Source organism: Malaclemys terrapin, chromosome 25 (genome assembly GCF_027887155.1).
Source record: "Malaclemys terrapin pileata isolate rMalTer1 chromosome 25, rMalTer1.hap1, whole genome shotgun sequence".
Classification (NCBI taxonomy): Eukaryota; Metazoa; Chordata; order Testudines; family Emydidae; genus Malaclemys; species Malaclemys terrapin.
Window position 1 is genome coordinate 602326 of NC_071529.1, and position 27361 is coordinate 629686.

Genomic DNA, 27361 nt, shown 5'->3' on the forward strand with positions numbered 1-27361 from the left:
TTATCCAGAAGTTACTGTAACAATTTATAGCCTCATTGGTTTTTGTGTTATAATAAGACCTTACGAAACAAATACCTTATCATGGATTTCACATAAATGTCATGGAATTATTGAATACACAGTAATTTCTACCCATATTTTTTTTTAGAACATTTTATAGTAGTTCTAAGTTTCTCTTTCCCCTGTTGGATAAAGCTTACAAAACCCTGCCTGCCCCAATTATGTATGGCATTCTTGCTTTGAACTGATGCCTTCCAACCTGCATATGTTTGTCTAAATAATTTAAACCACAGGGTGGAACATTCTGGCACCTTCTGGTTAGTATATGACACTTCCATTTTGTGAGCTGCACATAACTGTATAAAGATGTAACCAGTGGCACCATTAAATATTCTCCAAACCCTTGACTGCTCTGCTGATAAGCAGTCAACACTAAATAGGCTCCCTAGGTAACTGAAGTATCCTCTGTCTTGTGCGCATGTACAAGGCACTTCTGAAATGCAGCACAGACAGCTTCACATTTAAAACAAAAAAGAGAAAAATAAGTCTGTTGACCACAGTAATAGAACTAGCAAAATGCTAAGCACTATCTGTATTGTTTTCTTTTTTTTAATATAAAAAGTATAACCGCAGAGGTCCAACGTACAAATACAAAAAATTGTGCATAATAAATGCACCATAATACTGTACATACAGTGTAAACCGTTCAACAAGAATGATTTAAATATACCTGTTCTTCTCCTGACCTGGAAGACACAAGAATAAAATTCTGTAACTCTAGGGCATGTGCATAAACTTTTGGAGAGCTTGGATCGCTAGCCGACAGTATCCCTGAAGATAAACAGAGTCAAATGTTTACTTAATGAAAGTAATTATTCAGTGAATTGCTGGTTATCATTAACTAAGAAAAAAAGTACAAGTTCAGCGAACATTAAATCCACACAGAGGTCTTGCCATCCCCCGATTTGCTACTGGCACTACTTTTGTTTGAGCCTGCTTTGGATTTCTTCTCTCTGGAACTGCTGGGATTGTTCTGGTTATTATAGGCCTGGATTGCAAGGTCCAGACGTTCCTGAGCCACTTTAATCTCCCTCTGCAGGTTTTCTAGGTCGGCCGGAATGTTTTCTTCGTTGCTCCCGTACTGCTGTTCCTGAGCGATATTAGCCTTATTTTGCTTGTAGGCCATTTTGGCATTGGATAATTCAGTATACTGGATTTGATCTGGCTTGACTGCAATGTTATAGCCAGGAGGAGCAGACGGAGTATTCCAAGTAAAAGGGTAGTTATAAGTACCAGAGTCTTCCAGCTCTTTTCTTTTACTGTTTAAGGTGTCTCGGATTGTACCAAATCCCAAATGGAGCATCTCCCAGACATTCAAAAGTAAACAAAGGCAGCTTACCCCATACATTATTAAAAGGAAAATGGTCTTTTCAGTAGGCCTTGAAATGAAACAATCTATCTTGTGTGGGCATGGTTTCCTGCTACACACAAATGTGGGGCTGACTTCGAACCCATACAAAAAATATTGACCAACAAGAAAGCCAACTTCGAACATAGTCCTAGACAGCAGCTGCAGCACATAGATTTTCATGAGCCCATCCTCTCGAATTCGCCGCCTGCCATCGTGTTTTGCTTTAGTGAGGGCTGGCTGCTCCTTGTTCTCCCGCTCACTTTCTAGCTCTATTTCTGGGTACATCATTGGATCTTCTTCGTGGTCATCCTCTGTCTCCTCCAAGCCACGGTGTTGTTTCCAGCGCATTGAAAAGGTTTTGCTCCTGGTTCTTTTGTCAGGTTCGTTATGTTCCACCATTCTGGCAATTTTATGAATGGCATAGCCTAAATACATCACCGATGGAGTGGCGACAAGAATGATCTGAAACACCCAAAATCTCACATGCGAAAGGGGAGCAAAAGCATCATAGCAAACATTCTCACATCCTGGTTGTTCCGTGTTGCACACAAACTTGCTTTGTTCATCATAATAGATGGATTCCCCTCCCACAGCAGTAAGGACAATCCGGAAGACAATCAAAACCGTCAGCCAGATTTTGCCAACAAATGTTGAATGATTGTGGATTTCCTCTAACAGACGAGTCAAGAAACTCCAACTCATGGTGGTCAAATCGTTTTATCTTAAAAAAAGAGACACACGTTAAGAGTTTAAAACACTCAGTCCCAACATTGCCAACATTTAATCAAGAGAGCAAGGAAATTTAATCATCCATACAAAAATTCTACATCTAAACTCTTTTGCTGTCTCACCTGTTATCCAGAATCTCTACCAGCCAAAATTTGCCTGAAGAATCTAAGTTTCCTTTGTAGGTTTTCAAGAAAGCCACTACAAACAAAGAAGAAGAAAAAAGTTCTTAAGTCCCAGTCCACAAACAACTGTTTCCAAGGTTATTACAAAAAGGTGGGATAAACATGCTGATGCTTCTGTACCTCAAATTTGAATAAAAATGACTGTTTACACATTTAGGCTGAGATTCTCATAGCAACCTATGGGATACGAAAACCCAATTATGATGAAATGTAATGGGAATGGAGTATCCAGAACTCAATGTGTACTCTCACTAAAACATTTCATCAACTCTCTTGTACGCTTGCATTTAAAAAAAAAAAGATTTAACAAACTCCATCCATTTTGTCCTTGAACTGTGAAAAATACAGTACAGAGAAAGCTGAGTAACGCTAGTAACAACATCCTTACAGACAAGAAATTGTAGCATAACTGAAACATAACTGCACCTTTTCCTCAAGGAGGATTTTATTCCAAGGCCTTATTCCCAAGCCTAATAAAGTCAATGGGAGTCTATTGACTTCAGTGGATTTTGAATTAGGCTCTTAGTGATGCTAACATAAGTGTAACATTTTCCATTCATTGCACAAAAGATATTTAAGAAGTGCCTACTCTGATAGGAGTCACCATAGATTAATAGGCAGTGCTAGTGGGGGGTGGGGGAAATGTAACAAATAGGAAAAAGGGAAATCAATAGCAATCAGTAAAAATTACTGAATTTTTAAAGTATTTTAAGAACAAAAGAAATCCTAACAATGGTACAGGCCTATTACTAGACAGAGATGATAAAACTGTTAACAATGATGAAGTAGTATCAGAGGGGGGAGCCATGTTAGTCTGTATCTACAAAAACAATAAGGAGTCTGGTGGCACCTTAAAGACTAACAGATGTATTTGGGCATAAGCTTTCGTGCGTAAAAAACCCACTTCTTCAGATGCATGGAGAAAAGGCCAACGTGTTGAATAAATATTTCTGTTCTGCATTTGGAAAGCAGCAGGATAATAGACTCACATCACAAGGATGACAAAGTATTTCCAGAGATAAGCTGGGTGAGGTAATATCTTTTACTGGACCAGCTTCTTTTGGTGAAAGAGACAAGCTTTCATCAAGCTACACAGAGCTATTCTTTAGATAACCAAGGATGTTAAACTATATCTATTGAGGATAAGCACATTTAAATTAGCAGACCAACATAACCTGCACCCAAAAGTCCTACAAATGTTGGCTGAGGAGATCTCTGCCCTGCTGATGTTAATTTTTAATAAATCTTGAAATACTGGGGAAATTCCAGGGAGATTGAAAGAATGAGAATGTTCTGCCAATATTCAAACAGGACAAGCTGATGACCCAGGTAACTACAGGCCCAGCTAGTCTGACATAAATCCTGGGCAAAATAATGGGAAAAAATTGATACAGGATGCAATTCATAAATAATTAAAGGATATGAATATAATTAATGCTAGTCAACATGGTTTTATGGAAAAAGGTCAGGTCAGATAAACCTAATTCCATTCTTTGTTGAGATTACAAGTTTGGTTGATAAAGGTAACTGCGCAGATGGAATCTACTTAAGACATCTGTCAGGCATTTGACTTTATACTGCATGGCATTATGGTTAAAATATTAGCACTATACAATACCAAGAGACTGCATGTTCGATGGATTAAGAACTGGCTAAATAACAGATCTCAAAACGCAGTCACCAATGGGGAATCTTCATCAATTGAGGTGTTTCTAATTGGGTCCCACTGGAATCAGTACTATGCTTTTCAACATTGTCATCAAATTAAAATTTGCAGATGACACAAAGATTGGCAGAACAGTAAATAATGATGAGGACAGGGCATGGATCACATGGTCAGTGGGTCCATTCAAACAAAATACATTTTAATTAGAGTGAATCATTGTTTTTTTGGTTCGGGGCCAATCCTAACCTCTCCTCCAACCTCTCAAATTGGCTTTGACCAAAACGGATTTTTTCCCCCCCATTTTTCTGAAACAGACAAACAAAAACGGAAAAATTCTGTTTCGGGTCAAACAGAATGCTTCATTTGACCCAAAACTATATTTTGTTTTGTTTCAGGTGGTTTTTCACCCTTCTTTAATCAGCTATATTTCAAAATGAAACCCCATTTCATTTCAAAATGGCCAAAAGCAAACATTTCTAAATGAAAAGTCAAAACATTTAGTTTTGAAATGGTCAAAATGAACCATTTCAACTTTTTCAAAATATTTTTTCCTTTTTTTATTTCCAAATCTGATCTGAATCTGCGAATAGTTTTGATGCCCTGAAAATGCATTTTTTGGGCAAATTTACTATTTCTCGAAATATTTTCACCTAGTTCTAGCTTTAATATAGCCAAACGCAAAGCTGTACATGTAGGAGCAAAAAATGTAGGCCACACCTACAGAATGGGGGACTGTATTGTGGAAAGCAGGAACTCTGTAAAGATTTAGAGGTCATAGCAGGCAAGCAACTCAACATCAGCTCCCAGTGCAATGCTGTGGCAAACAGGGCTAAAGCAATCCTGGGATGTATATACAGAGGACCAATGAGGAGGATTACAGAGGAGATTTTACCTCTGCATATGGCACTGGTGAAAAGTTGGAGAGAGTGCAGAAAAAAAGCCAAACAAATGGTTTAAGGGTTGGAGAAAATGTCTTACAACTGAGAGACTTAAAGAGATCAATCTATTTAGACTCTCAAAAAGAAGATTGAGAGGTGACTTGATTACAATGACAGGTTTCAGAGTAGCAGCCGTGTTAGTCTGTATCCGCAAAAAGAAGAACAGGAGTACTTGTGGCACCTTGGAGACTAACAAATTTATTAGAGCAAAAGCTTTCGTGGACTACAGCCCACTTTTTCGGATGCATCCGAAGAAGTGGGCTGTAGTCCACGAAAGCTTATGCTCTAATAAATTTGTTAGTCTCCAAGGTGCCACAAGTACTCCTGTTCTTCTTTTTTTTATTACAATGAATATGCAGAAAATGGGGAGAAAATACAGGGTACCAAAGGGCTCTTTAATCTAGCAGAGAAAAGCACAACAAGAACCAGTGGCTGAAAGCTGAAGCCACACAAATTCAAATTAGAAATAAGGCACAATTTTATAACCGTGAAGGTGATTAACCCCTGAAACACACTACTAAGGGAAGTGCTGAATTCTCCATCTCTTACTGTCTTCAAATCAAGACTAGAGGCCTATCTGGAAGATATGCTTTAGTCAAACACACGTTATTGGGCTCAACACAGGGTAAAAGTGAAATGTAATGGCTCGAGACACACAGGAGGCCAGACTAGATGATCTCATTGTCCCTTCTGGCTTTAAACCATGCAAATCTAGTTACTTGAGAATTCTGACTGTACAGATGGACCATGTATGATGCTAGTTAATATCTTGGTAGTTGGCCAGTGAGCCACAAAATGTACTTACTTTTTTTTTTTTTTTAATTGATGACATCTCAACTCAGAGCAAAATTTGGCCCTAAATTTACTTTAAGTAGCCACAATATACATCTGAAATGAATTCAATGAAGCTACACCCGTGTAAATGTGGAGCACAAGCAGAATTTGGCCTTTAATTTCCAGACTGCATCAATGTTCATTCCAAGTTCACAAGAGCTGAAAACAGAGAAGCCAACTTTTAAAACAGACCAGCTTACAGTACAACAGAGGAAATTGGGTCATTAGTTTTAGAAAACATTTGTCATGAAATCTAGCAAGTTTATGTTAGTTAAAAGTCCCTTCAGTTGCTTTTCCTACCCGTGAACCCTCCCCCCACTGCCAATTTTTTGTGATTTTACAGCACATTTTTTAAAAAAAAATTCTCATCTTGCTGTGTGCCAAAACAACACAAACAACATGGGAAACAGACTAATTGCACCCAGTGCTTTTAAATGCAAGCACAATGAAAATTTCTCTCTCTCTATGATCTGTCAGTTACAGTGATCATAGGTGTGACAAACAACAGGAGATAAAAAAAATTACAAATAGAAGTGTGATTTTTAAGTTGATGGTATCCTTTAATAGCCTTATGAAACTGGCTGCAGCTACAGAATACGTCTCTGCCTTTACAACATGTATACTGCAGGACTCAGCTATAACAATAACCTTCACATGCACACTGTACACTTAATACTTCCCAGATTTGCTGTTCTGGGAACATTTAACTTAATAACTCTCTATTGTTTGAAACAAAGGCTTATGGACAGTGACACCCATCTGAAAAAGGCAAATTGTCAGCAATTTCCACTAATTTACGTCATGCCACGAAAGGCATTTCAGAGAGACCTTCATTCCTTATATTTGTCATAAGTCCATAACACCACTTAGAGCAGCAAAGGCTGCTCAGAGCAGGCAGAGCGGACAATACGAACAGCATGATCTTTTCCTCTGGCTGTAAATTGGTCCCGACCACACCTTTATTAATCAAATTTTGCCTACCTGCTTTCAGATGGCACTCTAAGGAGGAACTGAAAAATGGACTTGGCATAAACACTGACTCAGAGTTGGGATGAATTATTGTAACACTCATTGGTTGTTTGCAGGGATGTATAACATTAGCTCCATCATTCACAGAGTTTGCTGGAGAAACTGGTCAGGAGTCAACACTCTATGGGCCAAATCCACTGCCCTGTCCAAGCCTGAATAAATGGGTTTAGAACAAAGGTGTCCTGCAGCAACCGGGCAGGGAATGGAATCTACCCAGTTCACCAGCTATGGAGTAGAAGTAGAGCTGCTCCACACATGTCCCTATGTACGGAGTCCAGCCAACAGATCTACATAGAATCATAGAATCATAGAATATCAGGGTTGGAAGGGACCTCAAGAGGTCATCTAGTCCAACCCCCTGCTCAAAGCAGGACCAATTCCCAACTAAATCATCCCAGCCAGGGCTTTGTCAAGGCGGGCCTTAAAAACCTCCAAGGAAGGAGACTTCACCGCCTCCCTAGGTAATGCATTCCAGTGCTTCACCACCCTCCTAGTGAAATAGTGTTTCCTAATATCCAACCTGGACCTCCCCCATTGCAACTTGAGACCATTGCTCCTTGTTCTGTCATCTGCCACCACTGAGAACAGCCGACACATGGTCAAACCCGTCCCTGTATATGGAGTACAGAGGTCCCATGGACCTGGGGAGACACAGGTACGGCCCTCATGTGGACCTCACCAGATCCAGCCTCCTGTCCCCTGATTTCTAAGCCATATGTGACCAAGAGGCCTACCTGACCACAAGGGTTGGTGGATCTCCCTGTGTATTATGGCTGGACTTTCCAGAGGAGCCTAAGGGCATTTGACTGCCAACTCCCACTGAATTTTAATAGGATATGAGCACCCAACCCTTTTATACTACTTTGAAAAGTTCAGCCTTAAATAGTAAGTATGGGCGTGTGCTCATTTGCATCGCGAACAAGCAATCATTTAGAAGGAAGGCACTCAACTAAGGGGATTCCTTCACTCCCACATCTTATCACATCTTCTCCAATTAAATTAGGTCCATTCACGTTCTTCAAATCATACTCACTTCATTTTGCTTTCAAACAATTTAGCAGCTGTGTGCTGAGAAGAACGTGGGAGTTAACATTTGGTAAGTTCATTGGTAACCAATTGAGCTTCCAAGAAATGCAGAATGAAATTTAATAGGCCCCATAGGTCAATTAAAATGACTAATCATGACTATTCATTCAAATCTCATTTCTATTCAAACATCAGAGATTACAAGATGTACAAGTGCTTGAGAGGAAGGGAAGTAGCTTCCTTTTCTTTCATTTAAAAATTAGCAAGATCTTATTGCTCATGAAAAGAGAGAATAAAAGTCATTGGCTTGTGCTGAACCCAATACAGGCACTGTGCAAGCTTCCCCAACACAGCATGGCCAACAGGCATCTATCTTGACCTGCAATTCAGTTCCGAGTCCCTCCTGAATTAGACAAGCGGAACTGTGTAGGAGTTTTGCAATGCTGACAAACGGAGACTGGGATGAGACGATGTAATATTATTAAGCTTCCTTCACTTAGAATCAGAGAAGATTAGGGTTGGAAGAGACCTCAGGAGGTCATCTAGTCCAATCCCCTGCTCAAAGCCGGACCAACACCAACTAAATCATCCCAGCCAGGGCTTTGTCAAGCCGGGCGTTAAAAACCTCTAAGGATGGAGATTCCACCACCTCCCTAGTGAAACCCATTCCTGTGCTTCACCACCCTCCTAGTGAAACTTGTGACATGAAATGGGATTTGATCCCAACTCTCCACTCATCCCTGGCACCACCTATCCCAGAGTTGTTAATTAAAGTTTATGATTTTACACAGCTGAACTAGATTCATGTAAAACCAGTAGCACTGGATAAAAATGCTTTGTTTCTATGTGCTTATATAACATTTCTGACTGAGGATTCAGCTACTTTTTTAAAAAAACCTGTTTTTCAAATAGCTGGGCTATTCAGTCTATCTTGCAAGTCTCATGTGACATGTAAAAAACAGAAAAGGGTTCAGAAAAAGCCACACTGTCAATGTCTATTTGGAGAAGATTCCTGAACAGACATTTGACAACTAGTCTTATTTTGCCCTCCTATTTTGGGCATTTTAACAAGGTTCTATTGATTCCCTACATCATTTCCCCAGAGTTTAAAGTTGTATGTTAAATTATGAGACCTTAGATCCCATCCTGCCTATAAACAAGACTTTAAAACGGGAGATAAATAGGTTTTGCAAGGAATAGATTTTTATGAATAAATGTTTGTAAACGTCAATTTCACTGTACACGCACCAAGAGATAAAAAGTATTTCCAACAATAATAATGGAAAATTAAAGACAGACAGAAAAATGCTGATTGAGAACTTATTAGAGTTTGATTTAAGGATATTTACTTTGTATATTTTGACATGTGATGTTGACAATTTGTGTTTTAACTGTTCTAAAGCTTTAACTTTTTTAATTTTGGCTATTCTCTACTGTCATTCAATAATTGTCTAACTCCCCACATTGTCTGACCCTCCATAATTTGCTGCAACTGTGAAAATGTAAATTGATAAAAATAGGGAGAAATGCTTTAAAATAAAAATCAATATTATCTGTCAAAACTTTTAAAAAAAATAAATATCGAATTCTGCCAAGCCTAGATAGAACCATGAAATACTCGTAATGTCAAAAAAATGAAGAGGTCAAGTACAGGTCTTTCCTTTTTGAACAATCCACATTATATAAATCAGATTAGAACACAAACCTGAATGTACAGCTAAGAAATGAACCTCCAAGTAGCCTGCTGTGCCCTATAGGTGAACTAATATGGATGCAAAAATGGCCTTCAATTTAGGAATGCTCCCCTACAGCTCAGGTAACACAGTTCACATGAAAGCATTACATACTTCATTACGTCCAAAAAGGTGGTTTCCAGTGCAATGTGTGAGGAAGAATAACAACTCCCACTAACAAAAAGAAATTGAATATCTAAGACTCCTGTCCATCATGATGCAATTAATTCTGAGAGAGAGAGAGAGGGGGGGGGAGAGTGTGTGTGTGTGTGTGAGTGTGTAAATCAGTTCTTTTCGTTCCTCCACCCAATCTAACTGCTGTGGACTCCCCACATGACAAGAAAAACAACAAAACCCTGCTTTCTAAGGCGCCTATCACAGTGCTAGGCACACACACAGAGAATCCAAGTTTCCCAAAACAGGCCTACACAACAAGCACATTTCAACAGCACAGGAACAAGCTCTACAGAAACCTGTTCACATCTAGTTATCACGCTAGGAAGAATCCACTTCTCCAGCAACTTGGAAGAAGAAAACCCATGGTGAAGATGAAGTATTGCTGCCTGCCAGTAACTACTGACCAGCACCTAAAACTTCTGGGTATATCTACTGTCTGTCTGGTAAATCTGACTTGAGGCAGAAAACAGAAGCTGATCTTTCCCCTCAGTTTCCTTGTAATTGCTGTCCCACAGTAGTTTATTTTATTCATTCATTCGTATTTTGATTGTGGCAACACGAGCTCACAGCCCAGCCTCTGGACACACTCGGATGAATGTCCCCAACCCAAACTCTTAGCAACAAGTCCTTCACATCCACACCATCTCAGGAAGAAGTCTGCTAGTCAGCAAACAGCTCCCACTAACTGACAAAGCATGCAAGTTCCAATCTGAAGGAACCTACATGGACAACCCCCTGCCTCCAGTCTCCCAAACAGTTGTCAGCGCTGTAGAAGATCCCAAACGTCGGAAGTTACACAGGGACAAGAGGTGGTATCATTTAAGTTGTCAGGCTTTATACAAGCCATCGCCAATTGCATTCAGAAGTGAACAGCAAGCCAGTGAAGCACAACTGCAACGAACTCAGAAAAGTCTGCACACTCAGAAAGCAGCTTGCAGAGTTGTGCCTTAGCTGAACCTTCTGGATGGTCTTTGAGGGTAGATGCAAGGATCGCAAGTTGCCACCATCCAGCCTAGAGGTGGCAGAGGCACAGAGAACCATGGTGAGATCTGCACCCCAGAGAAAAGGTCAAATTCTCCCAGCCAAGCAAAAATAGGTAAAAGCTCTGCTACCTGGCAATCGAGGAGTGGAGAAGAGTTCAAAAGAATGCCTAGACTGTAAATCTCTCTGATGGCCATATGCTCTCAGCAGAGAGAACTGAGAGCACCCAGCAGCTTCATCTCCATCTCCATCTTCGCAGAGTAAGCTTGAGTCAGCTAACCTGCATCCATGCCCTGTCTCAGTCATGCACCAGGAAAAGGAGACTGCACGGGCTGGATGTGATAAAAGACAGAGCCAAATGACCGCAGCACACTGAGTGCACTACAGCCCCAAACACCTCTCATTATCTCCCAAAGGGGACCCTCCTGTGTGTTAAGTACTGGTGATGACACAGGCCTGCAGAAATCCACCCCACAAGGCAGCTGGGCCAAATATCACCCTCAGGGACATTTCACTAGAGGGAAAGAAGCCACAGAAGAGCAACTCTGTCCATTCTTGCCAGTCTGCAGGCAAGTCAACCGCACCTCATGGTCAACTGTCAGAAGACTGTTAAAGACAACCGCATTGGCATGAAACCTGACCCATCTCTTACCAGATCATGATGGCCAAATAAATCAGTCTCTGAACCACACACAGGCCTGAAGCCTGATTGGCAAGAACGGTGTGTTGAGAAAAATCAAGAGACCAGAGCTGCTTCACCACACTGTTCTCAACCACCTTCCCCACAAAGGGAACATCTGACAGATAACTGACAAAACTGCCAAATTCAAGCAGTGATTCCTTGAGCAGAGCCCTTGGGATTGCTCAGCTGAGGGAAGCAGATATCCTCTCTATGCATATCCATGAGTTGTAGACCCCAAATCCCCCCAGCCATGAAGCATAAGATGTGAAGGTGTACCCCATAAGTCTTCATGGGAATATGCTTATGAATATATATATATGATCTAACTGGAATATGTTTTATGCTACATATGCCATGTAACTTATCTATGTAATGGTTATGATATACTGAATACATTCCTCCTATTTGTATGCATGTATCATTTTTGCACTTGAAGTTAGGAATATTGGCTGTATACTTGCTTGATTTCTATTGAGAAAGGAATGTGCAAATTAAATGCCCAATCAAGAGCCACTTAAGCCAACAATGAACTCAAAGATGCCAGTCCACATCGGAGCTTTCCCAGGAATGTGGCTTGGCTGACAAGAAACTCAGTCATGCATGGACATGTGACTTGCCCATGTGACTCCAAAACTCCATCTTGGAGCTGGACTTTGCATGGGGGGGGTCTCTCCCCACAAGAGAAAGTCTATTTAAGCCTGTGGGAGACCCCTCCATTTTGTCTTCAGCTGGATAAAGAGATAGCCTCTCCACCCCCAAGGATACCTGAAAGAAACTGGAACAAAGGACAGTAACTACAGGGGGTGTGAGTGATTGCTGGACCCAGACTAGCAGGAGATTAGTCTGTAAAAGGAAGCTTACTGGAACTGGTGAGGTTTTATCTGTATTCAGTTTTCTTAGACGTAGATTGGCATGTTTTATTTTATTTTACTTGGTAATTCACTTTGTTCTGTCTGTCACTACTTGGAACCACTTAAATCCTAATTTCTGTATTTATTAAAATCACTTTTTACTTATTAATTAACTCAGAGTATGTATTAATACCTGGGGGGGAGGGGGAGCAAACAGCTGTGCATATCTCTCTATCAGTGTTACAGAGGGCGAACAATTTATGAGTTTACCCTGTATAAAGTTTATACAGGGTAAAACGGATTTATTTGGGGTATGGACCCCATTGGGAGTTGGGCATCTGAGTGTTAAAGACAGGAACACTTCTGTAAGTTGCTTTCAGTTAAATCTGCAGCTTTGGGGCACCTGGTTCAGACCCTGGGTCTGTGTTGGAGCAGACTGGTGTGTCTGGCTCAACAAGACAGGTGCTGGGGTCCCAGGCTGGCAGGGAAAGCAAGGACGGAAGTAGTCTTCGCACATCAGTTGGCAGTTCCCAAGGGGGTTTCTGTGATCCAACCCGTCACACAAGGATTCTATCAGGTTGCAGCACTTATACCACAGTCATTGCTTTGACATACGAGTGCTTTCTTAGCCTGATCCTGTTACCCGAAATTGGGCAAGCTAGTAAGCTTAGGGAGGACTCATAACCCACCAGAGTTTGGCAGAAAGCAGCACGTTTATTATATTAATAGTTAAGCTTAAAAGAAGGGGGAGGGGAGATCATATTCACACTCGCATACTCATGCTCCCAGGACAGGCACAGCACTGGAGATGTCAGGATCCTTCAAGGTAAGTGTCCCACAGCGCAGCGATGGACGGTGCGATGAAGGTAAGTCTTCCCGAGGCAAGATGGAAAGCAACGCGGCGAACCACTGGGCCAGCGGTCCGGGCGAAGGGCCTTCATGGGAGGTACAAGCTTGTGAGTGCACATGGCCCCTTCCCCTTTTAAGGACCCGCTCCTCATGGCCTGCGACTAGAGATGTCTTGGCCGCATCTGGTTGGTCACACGCCACCTCGGGCAGTGTCCATGCAGTGGGTGTGTGAGTGCTGCCTAATTAGAGTCCCAGACACCTTGTCTACCTAGAAGCTCTTCTGATCTTCCAGCTGTTCAACCAGCCCATTCATCCCACAAGCATTCCAGGAGGGAGTGGGAGGGGGAAAGGCACTTCACAGGTATTCAAAGAGGGAGGGGGGGGAGTGTAACAGACCTTTTGAGCATACAGGTTATACATAACATACAGATCACTGGTGCTCCTACATCAGATCCTGCTCCCACAAAGACAGCTAATCAGGTGCTAAAAAGGGGCAATTTACCTGCAAATTGTAGTGGAGAAGTTTGACTACATCTGAGCAGCCAGCCTGGATTTAACAGGCTACGCAGCACTTTGAAATCCCTGCTGGTCTAGGCTTTGCAGGAAAGGAAAACTTTCTAAGCCTCTAGCACAGCACAGGACCGCAAGACTCCTTCTACAGCAAGCACTGAACTCTGAGCAGGACGCCTGCCACCAGTGAGCTGAGCTGAGCTGAATGGCCTTCTTCACAACTGCTTCATCTGCTGCAGGTTGTCTGCATACCAAAATGACTTATGAGCAGCATTTGTAGGGAAGGGTCATCTGTGCTCAAGGGTAAAAGATGACTATGCTGTCCTACCAAACCATCAGCAGAGTTTTCTAAACCACTGCATCCGAAGAAGTGAGGTTTTTACTCACGAAAGCTTATGCCCAAATAAATCTGTTAGTCTTTAAGGTGCCACCAGACTCCTTGTTGTTTTTCTAAACCACACTGTATCCTACACACATAACCGGTGGGTGCCATACAGCACTATATGGACACCCTGTGTCTAGCCATGGGCACCCTTTCCAAAGTTCAGTACAGGTGCAAATAATGTAGTGGAACACGAAGAGATTAGCAAAACAGCAGGTTGGGCAAGCAAATCATCCATTCCTTCTGCAAAAAGATTAGCCTGCTGTCTCAGTTTCCTTGTAAATGCTATTAACTACTAGAATTAACTGAAGCGTCAGCGCCACTAAATCAGTTGTGCCACTTGCTTTGTTTTGGGAAAAGCGAATATAGTAAGCTGGAGCTGTTGCTGGAGTATAGTCAATGCTGGGGGACACATTTCAATTTAACAGGAATTTAAAAACCTTTATTTTCTAAAAATACTCAACCCCCCCCCCCCCAAATATGGAACACAAGCCTTGAGTAATATTCGAATTTTTATGGTAGGTTGATGAAAAATGGGTGGAGACTAAGAACAAAAATTTCAAAATTACCACTTTCTAAAAATGTGATTGAGCGTCTGATCTTTTGTGGACCCTTTTAACAACAAATCTGGAATCCTAGGGTTTACACCATATATTGTTCTTCATGTGCTAATTACTACAATATAGGTTTTGCTTTGGCTGTATTTGTTCGTCTAATGATTTTTCACTTTTTAAAATAACCGAAAAGAAAAGCGCCACAGAGTAATCAGTTGTATTTAGAAGGGGAAGAAGGAAAAAGACCTTCATGGACCATATCTTGTAGCCTGGAGAAAACTACATTAAGCTAGGAGCCTAGATCGTGTGAGTTCAAACCTTGCCTCTATTAACTGCAGTTTATATTGCCATGTATTTCACCACCCTTATTATTAAGGCCAAGAAACCTACCAGCAACCTCCAAAACCTTAATGCATATTAACTTCCCAACTGCACAGAATGTGAGCCAGTTAGATGCATCGATCTGCTGATACGAGAGCATATGAAGTCACTGCTAAGGTTCTGCAGAAGAGTGCAAGCCGGGGGACATATTACTTTTAGGAGTGGGAAGGGAATGCTTTATGCTGGAGTGTGTTACCAACAGCACTGTAGGTAATGTGAAAATGTCACGGAAGCCAAGAGACTCCTTTAATTTCTTATTTCCATGCTTTCAAGAGTTTGGGTGAGTAGGGTGTATCCTGATACAAGCTTACCACTCACTAAATTAAGTTTTTGCTTGTGTATACACACTTTACTTGAACGCAACATGGAACAGAATTACTGCTTAGTAAGATTATTATTCAACTTCAGTCTCAGCACAGAATTTTAAATGCTGGCCAGATCAGATTAGCAGTTTGTCCTTACAAGAGGGACTTCACAAACATACAACCCAGAACACAGCGAAATCTTAAAAAAAATCAATTTGGGTATTTAAAAAAATAGTGGCAAACATCCATTCTCTTGTCAGACAACCAAACTTGAGATCCAGGTTGTCCTTGGACAAGACACTTTATTTCCAAGACTGGGCAGGTTTACACTATGAAATATGGATCCCAATAATCTTCCACTTGCTTTACAACAATAAAAATTTAAGAGGAAACTGTAAAGATAGAGAAAAATGTTAAAACATTCTAGACAAGCTAGTTTTTGTTCTAAATGCTTCGACACACATCCATACTATTTGATGTAACACATGTGTATTTACCAATAATTTGGAAGAGTAGCAGCATTGGTCTGTCCAAACTGATGTAACTGTTTTCTGATTGAGACATCAGCAAGCCTGCTTAATACAAAGACGATTTGAGCCCCGGCCACATTTTCTGCCTCATTCACTCTGAAAGAGAGGACAGATGCGAGCTCTTCATCCATAATGGCTGCCAGCAGGGTGTGGGAACAAGGAAGCACTGATTATCTGTTGGTTTATCATCTCTAAGGCACCATCTACACTAGGAAATTTCCCCTTGCCTGACTTGGTGGAATCAGGTCTCAATTGTATACGGGTGCTGAATACAGTTTCCTTCCCATCACTTCATCTATGCTACCAGGACAGCTGTTTTGACCACCATTTCAGGGGGATCCTGTTAACCATTATCAGCACTGGGTTAATTTCCTAGTGCACATGGAACAAGTCACAAGTAGATCACAAAAGACAGCACCTCCTCAGTATGCATGTGCTAGACATGAAAACAACATACCCAAACCAATCAGCTGGAGTAAGACAATAATAAAGTAAAAACAATTGTGCCACTGGTAATTATTGGTAGACGAGTCACGCTTATTGGATTAGTTTGCTTAGCGGCTGAATTTCACTTCCCTCCTCTTCCAGAATGTAGCTCATGGATTCGCTCAAGGTAATATATACACAGCCCTGAATGCCAGTGAAAATAGCCACATTTTGCTGACACTGAGATCAGTAAGAATTTTGCCATGGACTGCAACGGGAGTAGGATCAGGCCATTCTGTAAAACAAGCTGAATTGCGGCATGGCAATGTCGAGCTGAAGAGATGGAAAGTTCCAGTGAAGGGGGCAGCAGGAACATAGAAAAAGGCTGGATTTGGGAGCAGGACTAGGGAAGATAATTTTCAGACTGATGGAGTGAAAGTGAAGATACCTGCACACAGTTTTTTTGTACACTTGAATTTATTTTTTTAATAAAGTATTTTTATTTGAGTTCTGTTGAAGCTTTCCATTGTAAGAGTATTTCCACTTTTAAACATGTTTTAACCTCAGTATCTTTGCATTAGCCTGGGTATCTGTTTTAAATGGATGTCTGCTTTTAACCAAAAGTGTACATGTATTTTTAAAAATACTTGAAAAATGTTTGAAGTGAGAACAGGGAGATTATTTTTACTTTAATACAATCGAAAAGGAAGTTGTTTGATACAAGAGAGCTCAGCCCTGAAGACAAATGTATTCCACGTCTGTAAACCCTGGTCGGTATTAACTTTGTACTCATCCTTTCAAACTAGGGAGGGAGTGGTATCATCGCCCTGACCCCCTAAAAGTGCCTCTTCCAATGAAATGCTCTGATCCTACTTTCCTTACTCGCCTGAGTAATGCTGACTACTTGAACAAGTAAGGTTTTCCAGAGTCACCATTAACCCTTAAAATAAAAAGTACCCCCACACCAGAAATTCAATGCATCATTCAGGTCCTTTGGATAGCAAACTGTTATATAAACACATACCATGGGTTACGGTAAGAGAGGGAATGAGAATACAGGATGGTGTGATGTAAAGCACTTTATAAATGGTGATTAGATACACAGATGCTTCATCAACGAGTTAGCAATGGCCACATTATTCACAAGTGGCCAAGTCATGGGTGAGTTATTCAGAGCTCCCCAAATGAGTGCCAATAAAGCCGTTACGCCAAACGGTACTATCATTTATTCTGTAGATGCCACATATTTCAGAAATACTTCACAGTTTAATTTCTCTTTTTAAAAAAAAAAAAAAAAAGCATGATTATTTTTCACATCCCTTCACCTGTAAAGCCCAGGTCCTTTAGTAACATCAATCCAACTGCACAGACAGAGGAAAAAGACATGTAATAAATTTAAGAATCCTCTAAAAAAGTGACCTAAAATTGATCCTACTAATACAGTATCATACTACTAAAGTCTAATGTCTCAGGAGTTTCCAGGAACCTTTCAAATAACAAAGTGCCCAAGTCCAGCCCTTCATCAGCCATTGAACTATATTGGACTCCTAGACTTTAAGGTCAGAAGGGACCATCGTGACCATCTAGTCTGATCTCCTACATATTTCAGGTCACCAAACCTCACCCATTCCTGAAATAGGCCCATAACCTCTGGCTGAGTTACTGAAGTCCTCAAATCATGGTTTAAAGACTTCAAGTTACAGACAATTTACCGTTTATACTAGTTTAAACGTGACTCATGACCCATGCTGCAGAGGAAGGCGAAAACCCCCCTGGGTCTTGGCCAATCTGACCCAGGGAGAAATTCCTTCCCAACCCCAAATATGGCGATCAGTTAGACCCTATCACTAATCCAGTGCTGAATGTCACCAGTTCTGCTCCTCTTACCAGTACAAGGGTCCACACTTGGGGAGTAAAGAGGAATCAATACTCCAACAGGCTGTTTCTTGAATGAGAAATGGCAACTGTCTGAAGCTGTTGAGAAGTTTTAAAATAGGCCTAGGGGGCAAGGATTAGTGTTTAGAGTACAGGTGAGACTTGGGGCAAAGGTGAATGACAACATGCAATGGGTTTAAACTGCAGCAAGGGAGGTCTAGATTGGACATTAGGAAAAAGTTCCTAACTGTCAGGGTGGTTAAACACTGGAACAAATTGCCTAGGGAGGTTGTGGAATCTCCGTCTCTGGAGATATTTAAGAGTAGGTTAGATAAATGTCTATTAGGGATGGTCTAGGCAGTATTTGGTCCTGCCATGCGGGCAGGGGACTGGACTCGATGACCTCTCGAGGTCCCTTCCAGTCCTATAATCTATGAATCTATGAATCACCTGTTCAGCAGCACCAAATATGTGGTGTTTGCATAAAAGAGTTTGGTATGTAAGACTTGCTGATTGCCTGTTTGCAAGTTTACATTTCCTTTTGAGTACTGGAGCCCAGACAAGTACCATAAGCTGTTATAATTCTGTTGTCTGACGAACCTGTATCTAAAAAGGTGGAACTAATTTCTGTTATAGTTGAAGACCAATCCCATGTCCTTATTTAGGCAAAACTTCTGTTAAGAAAGGAATGCAGGATTTACCCTCATTTCCTATGTGGAAATTTAGATCCCAATTCAGCAAGTCACTTAAGCACATGCCTAACTTTAAGCCACCGACATCAATTGGGCTACTTAGTTAGACACATGCTTAAAGACCTTCCTGACTTTGGGCCTTGGCGGTGAACTAAAAGACACTGAAAATAGGTATTTAAAATGGAAGTGTTCACAAGTTAATCCTGGTGGTGTAAATGGAACTGCTAATGTTAAACTTGCACTGGAATAGACTGTGTGTCTGTGTTTTGAAGCATCTGTTCAAGTTTAAGCATATAAAACATTTTTCAGTCCAATGATTCCATAGGGAAATGCCTCAAACATCAGCTCAGCTGACTCAAAGTTTTCATTGCATTTCCCTTAATACAGCTATGACCATAAATACACCATTCATTATTTCAAATATATCTTCTTATTTATAGGGTTAAAAAAGAAGCTTCTAATTCATTTTATCACATAAATCCTGAGATGTTAATTTAAACATCACCACTACTTAAAAAATATCTACTAGCCCATAGTCCAACATGTTTTATAGCTAGCCTTTAACTAAGCAATATACATTTTCAGCAGGTAAAATGCAGTTGGTCTTTTTACTTCTGTGCAATGGTAAGTATTGTAGCTTGCTGCAGAAAAGCTCTGAACTTTAAATTACACACATAATCCTCCCTCCAAAAAGTTTTACTTCTGAAAATATCACTTCATTAGAATGTTGCTGTGCTCTGTTACCAAAACACACTTGGCAGCATGGTAATTTAAAATAGTTCATAAAGACTTTGTGGCCCTTTGCCCTTATTTTTCATTTTGTGATTAAATTTAGAGTATTTGCAATAGCTGATTTCATGATTCATTTAATTTGTTTTCTGAACCTCAAAAGCCTTCTGAAAGTCTAAAGGACAAACTCTCACCTAGAGCCACATGTTCTCTAGCCCCCACCCAGAACACACAAACACACACCACAACTTAGCAAAACCTGTGCAAGAATTCAATCCTTATCAGCCATACACAGTCTTTGTCTAAGAAAGAATTCCTCTTCATAAGTTTTGAAAAGTTGGATTGGTTTGAAACACAGCGAAAACCATCTTAAAAGACCACTCACAAGACTGACAGAAATGGGTGGCTTAGCAAAAGTAGGTCTAATATCAAAACTGTACTCAACATGTTTGGAATATTTGATGGTCTCTTAAAACAGATTTCTCTATAATCAAATCAAAAACAACTTCTCAAACCTATAAAAAGAAGTTCATTGTTGGACCAAGACTTTGCATGTGACATTTCAATTCAGAGCAAAATGTTACAGTCAAATTACAGCTACTCAAATAGAAAAGAGAGATCCTGAAAACTGAAAAAAATTCCTTTCACAGGAGTTGTAGATATATTTGTAAAAGACACCTTCCAAAACTTGATGTAATTCAGCCAAAAGACTCTAAAATGGTGATCAGTCTGAATGTAGAGCTGACTTGGTTCATGAACAGCACCTGAACCTTTCCTCTGCCTCCTGCATACCCTTGATTGAGAACCACTGCTTTAGAGCCTTTAGCACTCAATTCCAAATACTGTCAGGGTGCTTTACAACTACTAGGCCATAGCTGGCTTAAACCCATTCTGATCTGCCCAAGCAAAACTTGCTGCTAGTGATGTTTCAAAGTCTTAAAACAGCTGCTAGCATATTTATATCCTTCTTCATCCCCCCCCCCCCCGCCCCCCCCCCCCCCCCCCCACACACACACACAGCCATCCTTGCAACTGGACCACAGAATATATAGCTCTCATGGGTACAGCATATAGTTTCATTACAAGGAAACAAACAAACAAAAGTTGACCACCCCAAATCTACACCTCCTGGCCAGCCCCATAGGTGCTGTTGTATTTCTGTATGCAGTACTTTTTCCAGCTTGCATTTTAAATTACTCCACTAAGCTTTATAGAAGTCAGATCAAATACCTACCTCAGTTCAATGAATTTTGGGGAGAACAGGACAGACTGTACGTACACCAGTCCTTCAGGACCTCAGAGCAGAGTATACGCAGCTGTGTACTTCCACATTTCCTGTCTAGGCACACAGAGAAGTCAGACGGTGCTTCTGTTGCTAAACCCAGGTTGGGAACAGTCTCTTCTCTTCTTAGCCCAGGAGTTCTCAAACTGGGGGTTGGGACCCCCTCAGGGGGTCACGAGGTTATTACGTGGGGGGTCGTGAGCTGTCAGCCTCCACCCCAAACCCCGATTTGCCTCCAGTATTTATAATGGTGTTAAATATATAAAAAGTGTTTTTAATTTGTAAGGGGAGGGTCACACTCAGAGGCTTGCTATGTGAAATGGGTCACCAGTACAAATGTTTGAGAACCACTGTCTTAGCCTATCACCATTTTAACAGTTTTACATAAGTGTAGTAAGATAAGGTGATTTAAGGTAGCTATTTGCAACCTCATTTTGGTGCTGTTGGTAGAATTTAAAATTTGGGGCCAAAAGGTCATGAGATCAAGTTCCCACACTGGGATTTGTACTTGCACCAAATGCTTGCAGGCTATTTTGGAAGGCAGAGGTGGGGATGGGGAGAAACAGTATAGATGTGCTTGTAGAAGTGCATCCTTACATGAAAGAGTATTAAAGGTCCATCTGCTTATCGCTGTTCCGATGGAAATTATAGACTCCTTGGTACATCTTGAAACCAGGAGAAAGTAACCCTGTGATTTGGGGCCAATATTCTCTATCAAGCAAAAAAGCAAGTGCTAATACTGAAGGCTGTGTTAACATTACCCAATCCTTACACTACCAGTTTATAACATATTCCCTCCAATGTCAAAACATATATATGTAAGTAAATTTTGTTCTACTTAGAAAAGGAAGAGATTGCATTACAACGAATTCAGAGATCTTCAAGGCTTAAAGTCTATATGCCCATAATCTGATATTTATTTGGCATATGCACTGCTAGTTGGATTGTCTGCTTCCCCAGACCACAGACAAGCTGCAACTGGGTACTTATGGGGGACACGTCCTGAGCACCAATCCATTGTCCCCCATAATCTGATACAAATACTTCATGCTAACACAGAAGTTTCACCTCCCATGATGGCCAAACATCCCATTTAGTTTCAAAAAGAATATCTAAAATCCTTTTTCATCTATAAAACTGTAGCTTTGCCCAACAAAAACAGCCCACATCTATGGAATAGCTACTTGGAAAGATTTACAGTCTTGGTTCTTAGTAAAAAACAGCTCTGATAACAAAAGACATTTCACAATTAAATTTTCTAGACTCCTGCACTTTTTGGCTCAGGAATATATACACATTTAGTCTTAATGTGCATCAGCTGCTTAGGTTTTCCATGCAATCCTTTTTGTCTACTCACTAAGCAAGCCTTTTTCACATTTAAAACCTAAGGGAAAGATTTTCAAATGGCAGTTAGGCACTTAATTCCTATTGATTTTCACCGAGTTAGGTGCCTTTGAAAATCTTCCCCTAAATCTAGTATACGTTACTCCCTGCAACGTCCAATTTTTTTGTAAATTTTAATAGTTAATTTGTAATGGCCCAGAGAATTAATTTGGTAAAATAACCTCTAAATTGTTGACAATTCAAATGATCAAGTTACATCAACAGCTAAGTAGGGCTCTTTGCTTCACTTTGGAAAGTTTTCAAACTAGAAAAACTATTGTAGTATTGTATCTGGCCCACACTCATCAGCTAAGGTTACTTTTAAAACTTCCTTTTAAATAATAATTATGAAGAACAAATTCAAAACAGCAAATTCCAGCCTGCCTTTTGAACTCTGCTACAAAAGAGCATGATCTATAAAAATAGCTTTGACAGGACTGATTTCAGTAGACACATATTGCTAAAGCTTCCCTTTTACCTCTGTGATCACAAGATTGTTGAAACTGCAGCACACTTGAAACCAAAATTTCACAAAGTAAGAAAAGCGGATTGGATTTTTTAACCGAAAGAGAGGGGAAAGACAGAAGCAGCACAGAATTATTGCTAAAATTTACTCACATGGTTCACTGGTTCCTAGTGGAAAAAATATTAGACTCAATGCGAGGAGACGTCAAGTGTTGTACCAAAAGGACAAAGACAAGATACTCAAAATTATATTGTTGAATGTGTAGAAATAATAATCTGTGAGCATCTATTTCAGCTAGGGTGAATATTAAAGTGCTCTTGAAAAAAAATATTGACAGAAGAAGCTGAAACACAAGAAAGTCATTTTCCAACACTGTTATTGTTTGAAAACCTCCTAGCACAGCCCCCTTCCTCCTCCCCCTATATTGTGCAGACAAATTGCAATGCAAGTCAGAACAACTCCAGGGGGATACCATGGGTTTTCCTCTCATACTGGAGCCTGAAAACCTTTATGACAATAATCTGTAATGATGAGAAAAGCGAACTCCAGTCTCTTTCTAGCTCTATCCTCTCCTAGCCAATTATTTCAGCAAAGTAGCTCAAGCAATAATATTTCATTAATCTTTTCCCTCCCCTCTAATTATAGCAGATATCTCAGACTCCATGTGTGCAGGCATAGCTACTGGGAAGCAAAATGCAACCATGACAGAGACACTGAAACAAAGCTGTTGAAAAAAATAATGCCTATCACCAAACCATGCCAACCCACCACCACACCACACCACACCCTAACAAATTCAACCCTCACCCAAAAGCACAATCTCTTTGTAACTGCAGGTGGCTTGATAGGTTTCCTTTAAGCACAACCCCTCCTCCACAATTCAAATAAGAATTTAAATTATAAACATTTTTATTATCCTAAAAGCAGCCAAAACAAAAAAAGAAACCAAAACAAACTTGCACTCACTTCACCTGGTCTCACTGAGGCTTGAGCATGAAAGCAAAAGGGGGACAGGATCCTAGCTGAATGGACTGAATGTGAACCCCAGAAAATAATGGGGAGTACCCAGAAGGAAAAACTGTTTTCCTAATGAGATGGCTTGCTCCATCATCACAAGAGTTTCCCCTCTATACTTCTGCCACGCTCAATCTGGATACACTAACTCCAGCTTGGCTCTCTACTGCTCTCAGAAAGTTCTTCCAAATTTGCTACTTTGGCTATGTCTACACAACGCCGCTTTTAGCGACGGGGTTATGTCGCTACAGCCGTGTCACTAAAAGGAGCGCAGGGTAGTTGCTGTTTGTCGGCTCTCCTGCCGACAAAAAACTTCCACCGCCAACGAGCGGTGTTAGCGTTGTCAAAAAAGAGCTTTGACAAAAGAGCTTTTCACACCGCTGCTTGTCGTCCGCAAAACTTTTGTCTTTCGGGAGTGTGTGTGTGTTTTAACACCCCTGTAAGACAAAAGTTTTGTCGCTCAGTTGCCGGTGTAGACATAGCCTTACATTCCTTCCCTCTCTTTTGCATTAACTAGCTGAAGACTGTTCGTAGCCCTACACTTTATCTATAACCCTCTTTTGTTATAGGATTCAGAATAAATGCTCTAAAAGGGTTTTGAAATTTGTTGGATTTGGGTATTTTCCAAACTATACACGTTTATAAGAGACAAGAGGGTCCCCTCTTTTCCCTCCCGCTCTTCAGTCCTCTCTCTGACAAGGGCCAACTCCCTGCATGAAGCTCATCCGTATGATCAGCAGGGTATTTACTTGCCATACAGGGCCCTACCCCTGCCCGTCACCTGGGGGTCTCTGTCCTTCCTGTAACTGCAGTGACGGTACTAGCCCACTGGGGGGCCTACACAGGAATATTCTCTCCCCCCAATAAAACACACACTAATCATTAATGGGGAGGGCAAGTAATTGCCTGGTCTGCTTATGCCCAGCACTGGCTCTGCTGAGCTGCAGCCCCACAGGACCCGGGCGACCGGGGAACCGCGGGGAAGTTCAATGCTTCAAAACTCACAGGATGGAGGCAGCTTGTAAACCACCCTGAGTCCCTGACACACACTTGATGTCCACTGCCCCCCAACCATCTGCCAGCCCCACTGCCCCCAACCATCTGCCAGCCCCACTGCCCCCACTACCCCCCACTGCCCCCCAACCCTGCCAGCCCCACTGCCCCCCAACCCTGCCAGCCCCAGTACCCCCAACCATCTGCCAGCCCCACTGCCCCCACTACCCCCCAACCCTGCCAGCCCCAGTACCCCCAACCATCTGCCAGCCCCACTGCCCCCAACCATCTGCCAGCCCCACTGCCCCCACTACCCCCCACCAACCCCCACAACCCTGCCAGCCCCACTGCCCCCACTGCCCCCCAACCCTGCCAGCCCCAGTGCTCCCCAACCAGCCCCACTGTGCCCTACCAACCCCACTGCCCCTACCAACCCAACCAGCCCCACTGCCCCCCACCAACTCAGCCAGCCCCAGTGCTCCCCAACCAGCCCCACTGTGCCCTACCAACCCCACTGCCCCTACCAACCCAACCAGCCCCACTGCCCCCCACCAACTCAGCCAGCCCCAGTGCTCCCCAACCAGCCCCACTGTGCCCTACCAACCCCACTACCCCCCACTGCCCCCCAACTCTGTCAGCCCCACTGCCCCCCCCAGCCCCGGCGCTGCCCCCCCGCTCACTCACGCGGCCGGCGGCTCCAGGGCGCGGCCCGGGCGGGGTCTCTGGCCGGTCCGTGCCCGGGGAGGGGGCCGGGAGCCGCCCCACATCGCCCCCCAGCCGGCCGGACCCAGCGCTCGGAGCCTCCTGGGGCCGCCCCCCGCCAGGGGAGGGCAGCGGCGCGCATGCGCAGCTCCCCACCGGCCGCCTCGGTCCGCAGGGGGCGGCGCGCTGCGCTCCGGGCACACTCGGGCGGTGCTCGGCGCGGGACGCACAGCGGTGCCGGGCTGCAGCGGTTTGCACACGCGGTGCCGGTTGCCCCGTGCAAGGTGTTTGCACGCACGATGCCAGTGCACAGCGTTGGGAGTTCAATCCTTGAGGGGCCACTTAGGGATCTGGGGCAAAATCAGTCCTTGGTCCTGCTAGTGAAGGCAGGGGAGGGGGCTGGACTCGATGAGCTTTCAAGGTCCCTTCCAGCTCTAGGAGATGGGATATCTCCATTGAAAAAGAAAGGTGGTGTTTGCACACGCAGTGCCCTTTGAACGCACAGCGCAAGGCATTTGCATGCACAATGCCAGTTGCCCAGTGCAAGGCATTTTCACGCGTGAGGCCAGTTGCCCAGTGCACGGCATTTTCACGCGTGAGGCCAGTTGCCCAGTGCAAAGGGTTTGCAAGTGCAATGCAAGTTGCCCAGTGCAAGGTGGAGTTTGCACATGCAATGTCATTTGCACACACAGTGCAAGGTGTTTGCACACACAATGCCAGTTGCATAGCACAGAGTGGTTGCACACAGGATGCCTGATGCATGTGTTTTTGTATATGGTGTCATCTGCACATTGTAAGCTCCTGGCTGACGCCAGTTACACATTGATACCAGCTGCACATTGCAAGTTGTTTGCCTGATGCTAGTTAGATTCTAAGGTGTTAATTTCTAAAGTGTTAATCTCTGTTAATTTCATCCCATTTCTCTTCGTTATACCCCGGCACACCCCAATACAGCTATTCCCCAGCCTTGAAGGGTGTCCAAAACATCCTTTCTCAATGCTGAGACATGTACCACATCCCCTTAGTCATCCCTTAGCCAAGCTATACATAGTTAGCTCTTTCGATCTTCTAAATCAATGGCTTCCAACCTTTTTTTCATTTTCAGACCCCTAAAAAATATTAAATGGAGATGCGGACCCCTTTGGAAATCTTAGACATAGTGTGTGGACCACCAGGGTCCGTGGAGCACAGATTGAAAACCACTGTTCTAAATCATTCTCCCCAGCTCCCTGGACACTTCTGAATTGCTCTTCTCCCAACTCCATCCAGTTTGTCAATATCTTTCTGGTAATAAGGGCTCAGAACTGAATGCAACAAGGTCTGTTGTTCTGCTTTGAACATTCATTTCTGGTTAGATGCTGGCATCCCAGATCTAATCCAGAAAGCAATTTATTTAAAACAACATTTAAAAAATATGTGTTTCCCCACTCCAAAATATATAAAACATTTTAAAAAGTAATTATTCTATACTAGCTTCTCTCTACTTATCAGAGAGTCAAGGTGGGGAAGGTGATATCTTTTATTGGACCAACTTCTGTTAGGGAGAGACACTAGTTTTCCAGCCACACAGAGCTTGTCTCTCTCACCAACAGAAGTTGGTCCAATAAAAGATACTATCTCCCCCATCTTAGCTCTCTAATATCCTGGGACCCACCATGGCTACAACTACACTGCATCTTTCTACTTATGACATTTTGAAAACTAAATATGAAACAGCAATAATAATAATAATAACAAAACAGGACTAGTACCTTATGTATAGTTCCTTTCATCTGGAAGCGTGCCCACACCGAAATACAGCCATTTCTGCAGAGGACGGAGGCAGCTGTTGAGCAGAGAATACCACACTTTAGGGCAGGAAATGCAGAAGAATTCTATATCCAATTGAAATTACAGGCTCAGTGTGAGAGGGCAGAATGTAGAACCTACGTCAGAATGCTGCCAGAACACTGGAGTAATATTGGTAACTACTTTTTTCAAAATGCTTATTACATCAATATGAGATACAAGTCTCATTTATAAAGTCAGTCTCGTTCATTTCAAATTAAT

At 42.2% G+C, this 27361-nt stretch overlaps 1 protein-coding gene across 5 annotated transcripts; it reads right to left on the reverse strand.

Annotated features, from left to right (window-relative positions):
* GJC1 (gap junction protein gamma 1) lies at window positions 1-27143 on the reverse strand. Of its 5 annotated transcripts, XM_054014396.1 has the most exons (4): window positions 22756-22968; window positions 15718-15846; window positions 2263-2338; window positions 1-2132 (listed from the first exon to the last, which is right to left on the reverse strand). In XM_054014396.1, the coding sequence occupies exon 4, from the start codon at window positions 2111-2113 to the stop codon at window positions 932-934; it is 1182 nt and encodes a 393-aa protein (XP_053870371.1). In that variant the 5' UTR covers window positions 2114-2132; window positions 2263-2338; window positions 15718-15846; window positions 22756-22968; the 3' UTR covers window positions 1-931. The 5 variants fall into 5 exon arrangements, with proteins under 5 accessions (XP_053870371.1, XP_053870370.1, XP_053870369.1 ...); XM_054014395.1 differs by lacking the exons at window positions 15718-15846; window positions 22756-22968 and adding an exon at window positions 27064-27143; XM_054014394.1 differs by lacking the exons at window positions 15718-15846; window positions 22756-22968 and adding an exon at window positions 25295-25402.
* Between the last annotated feature and the right edge of the window lie 218 nt (window positions 27144-27361).

What these genes read in the sequence shown, in the direction of transcription:
- GJC1 (XM_054014395.1), bottom strand. Translation starts at nt 2,113, where the DNA reads ATGAGTTGGAGTTTCTTGACTCGTCTGTTAGAGGAAATCCACAATCAT.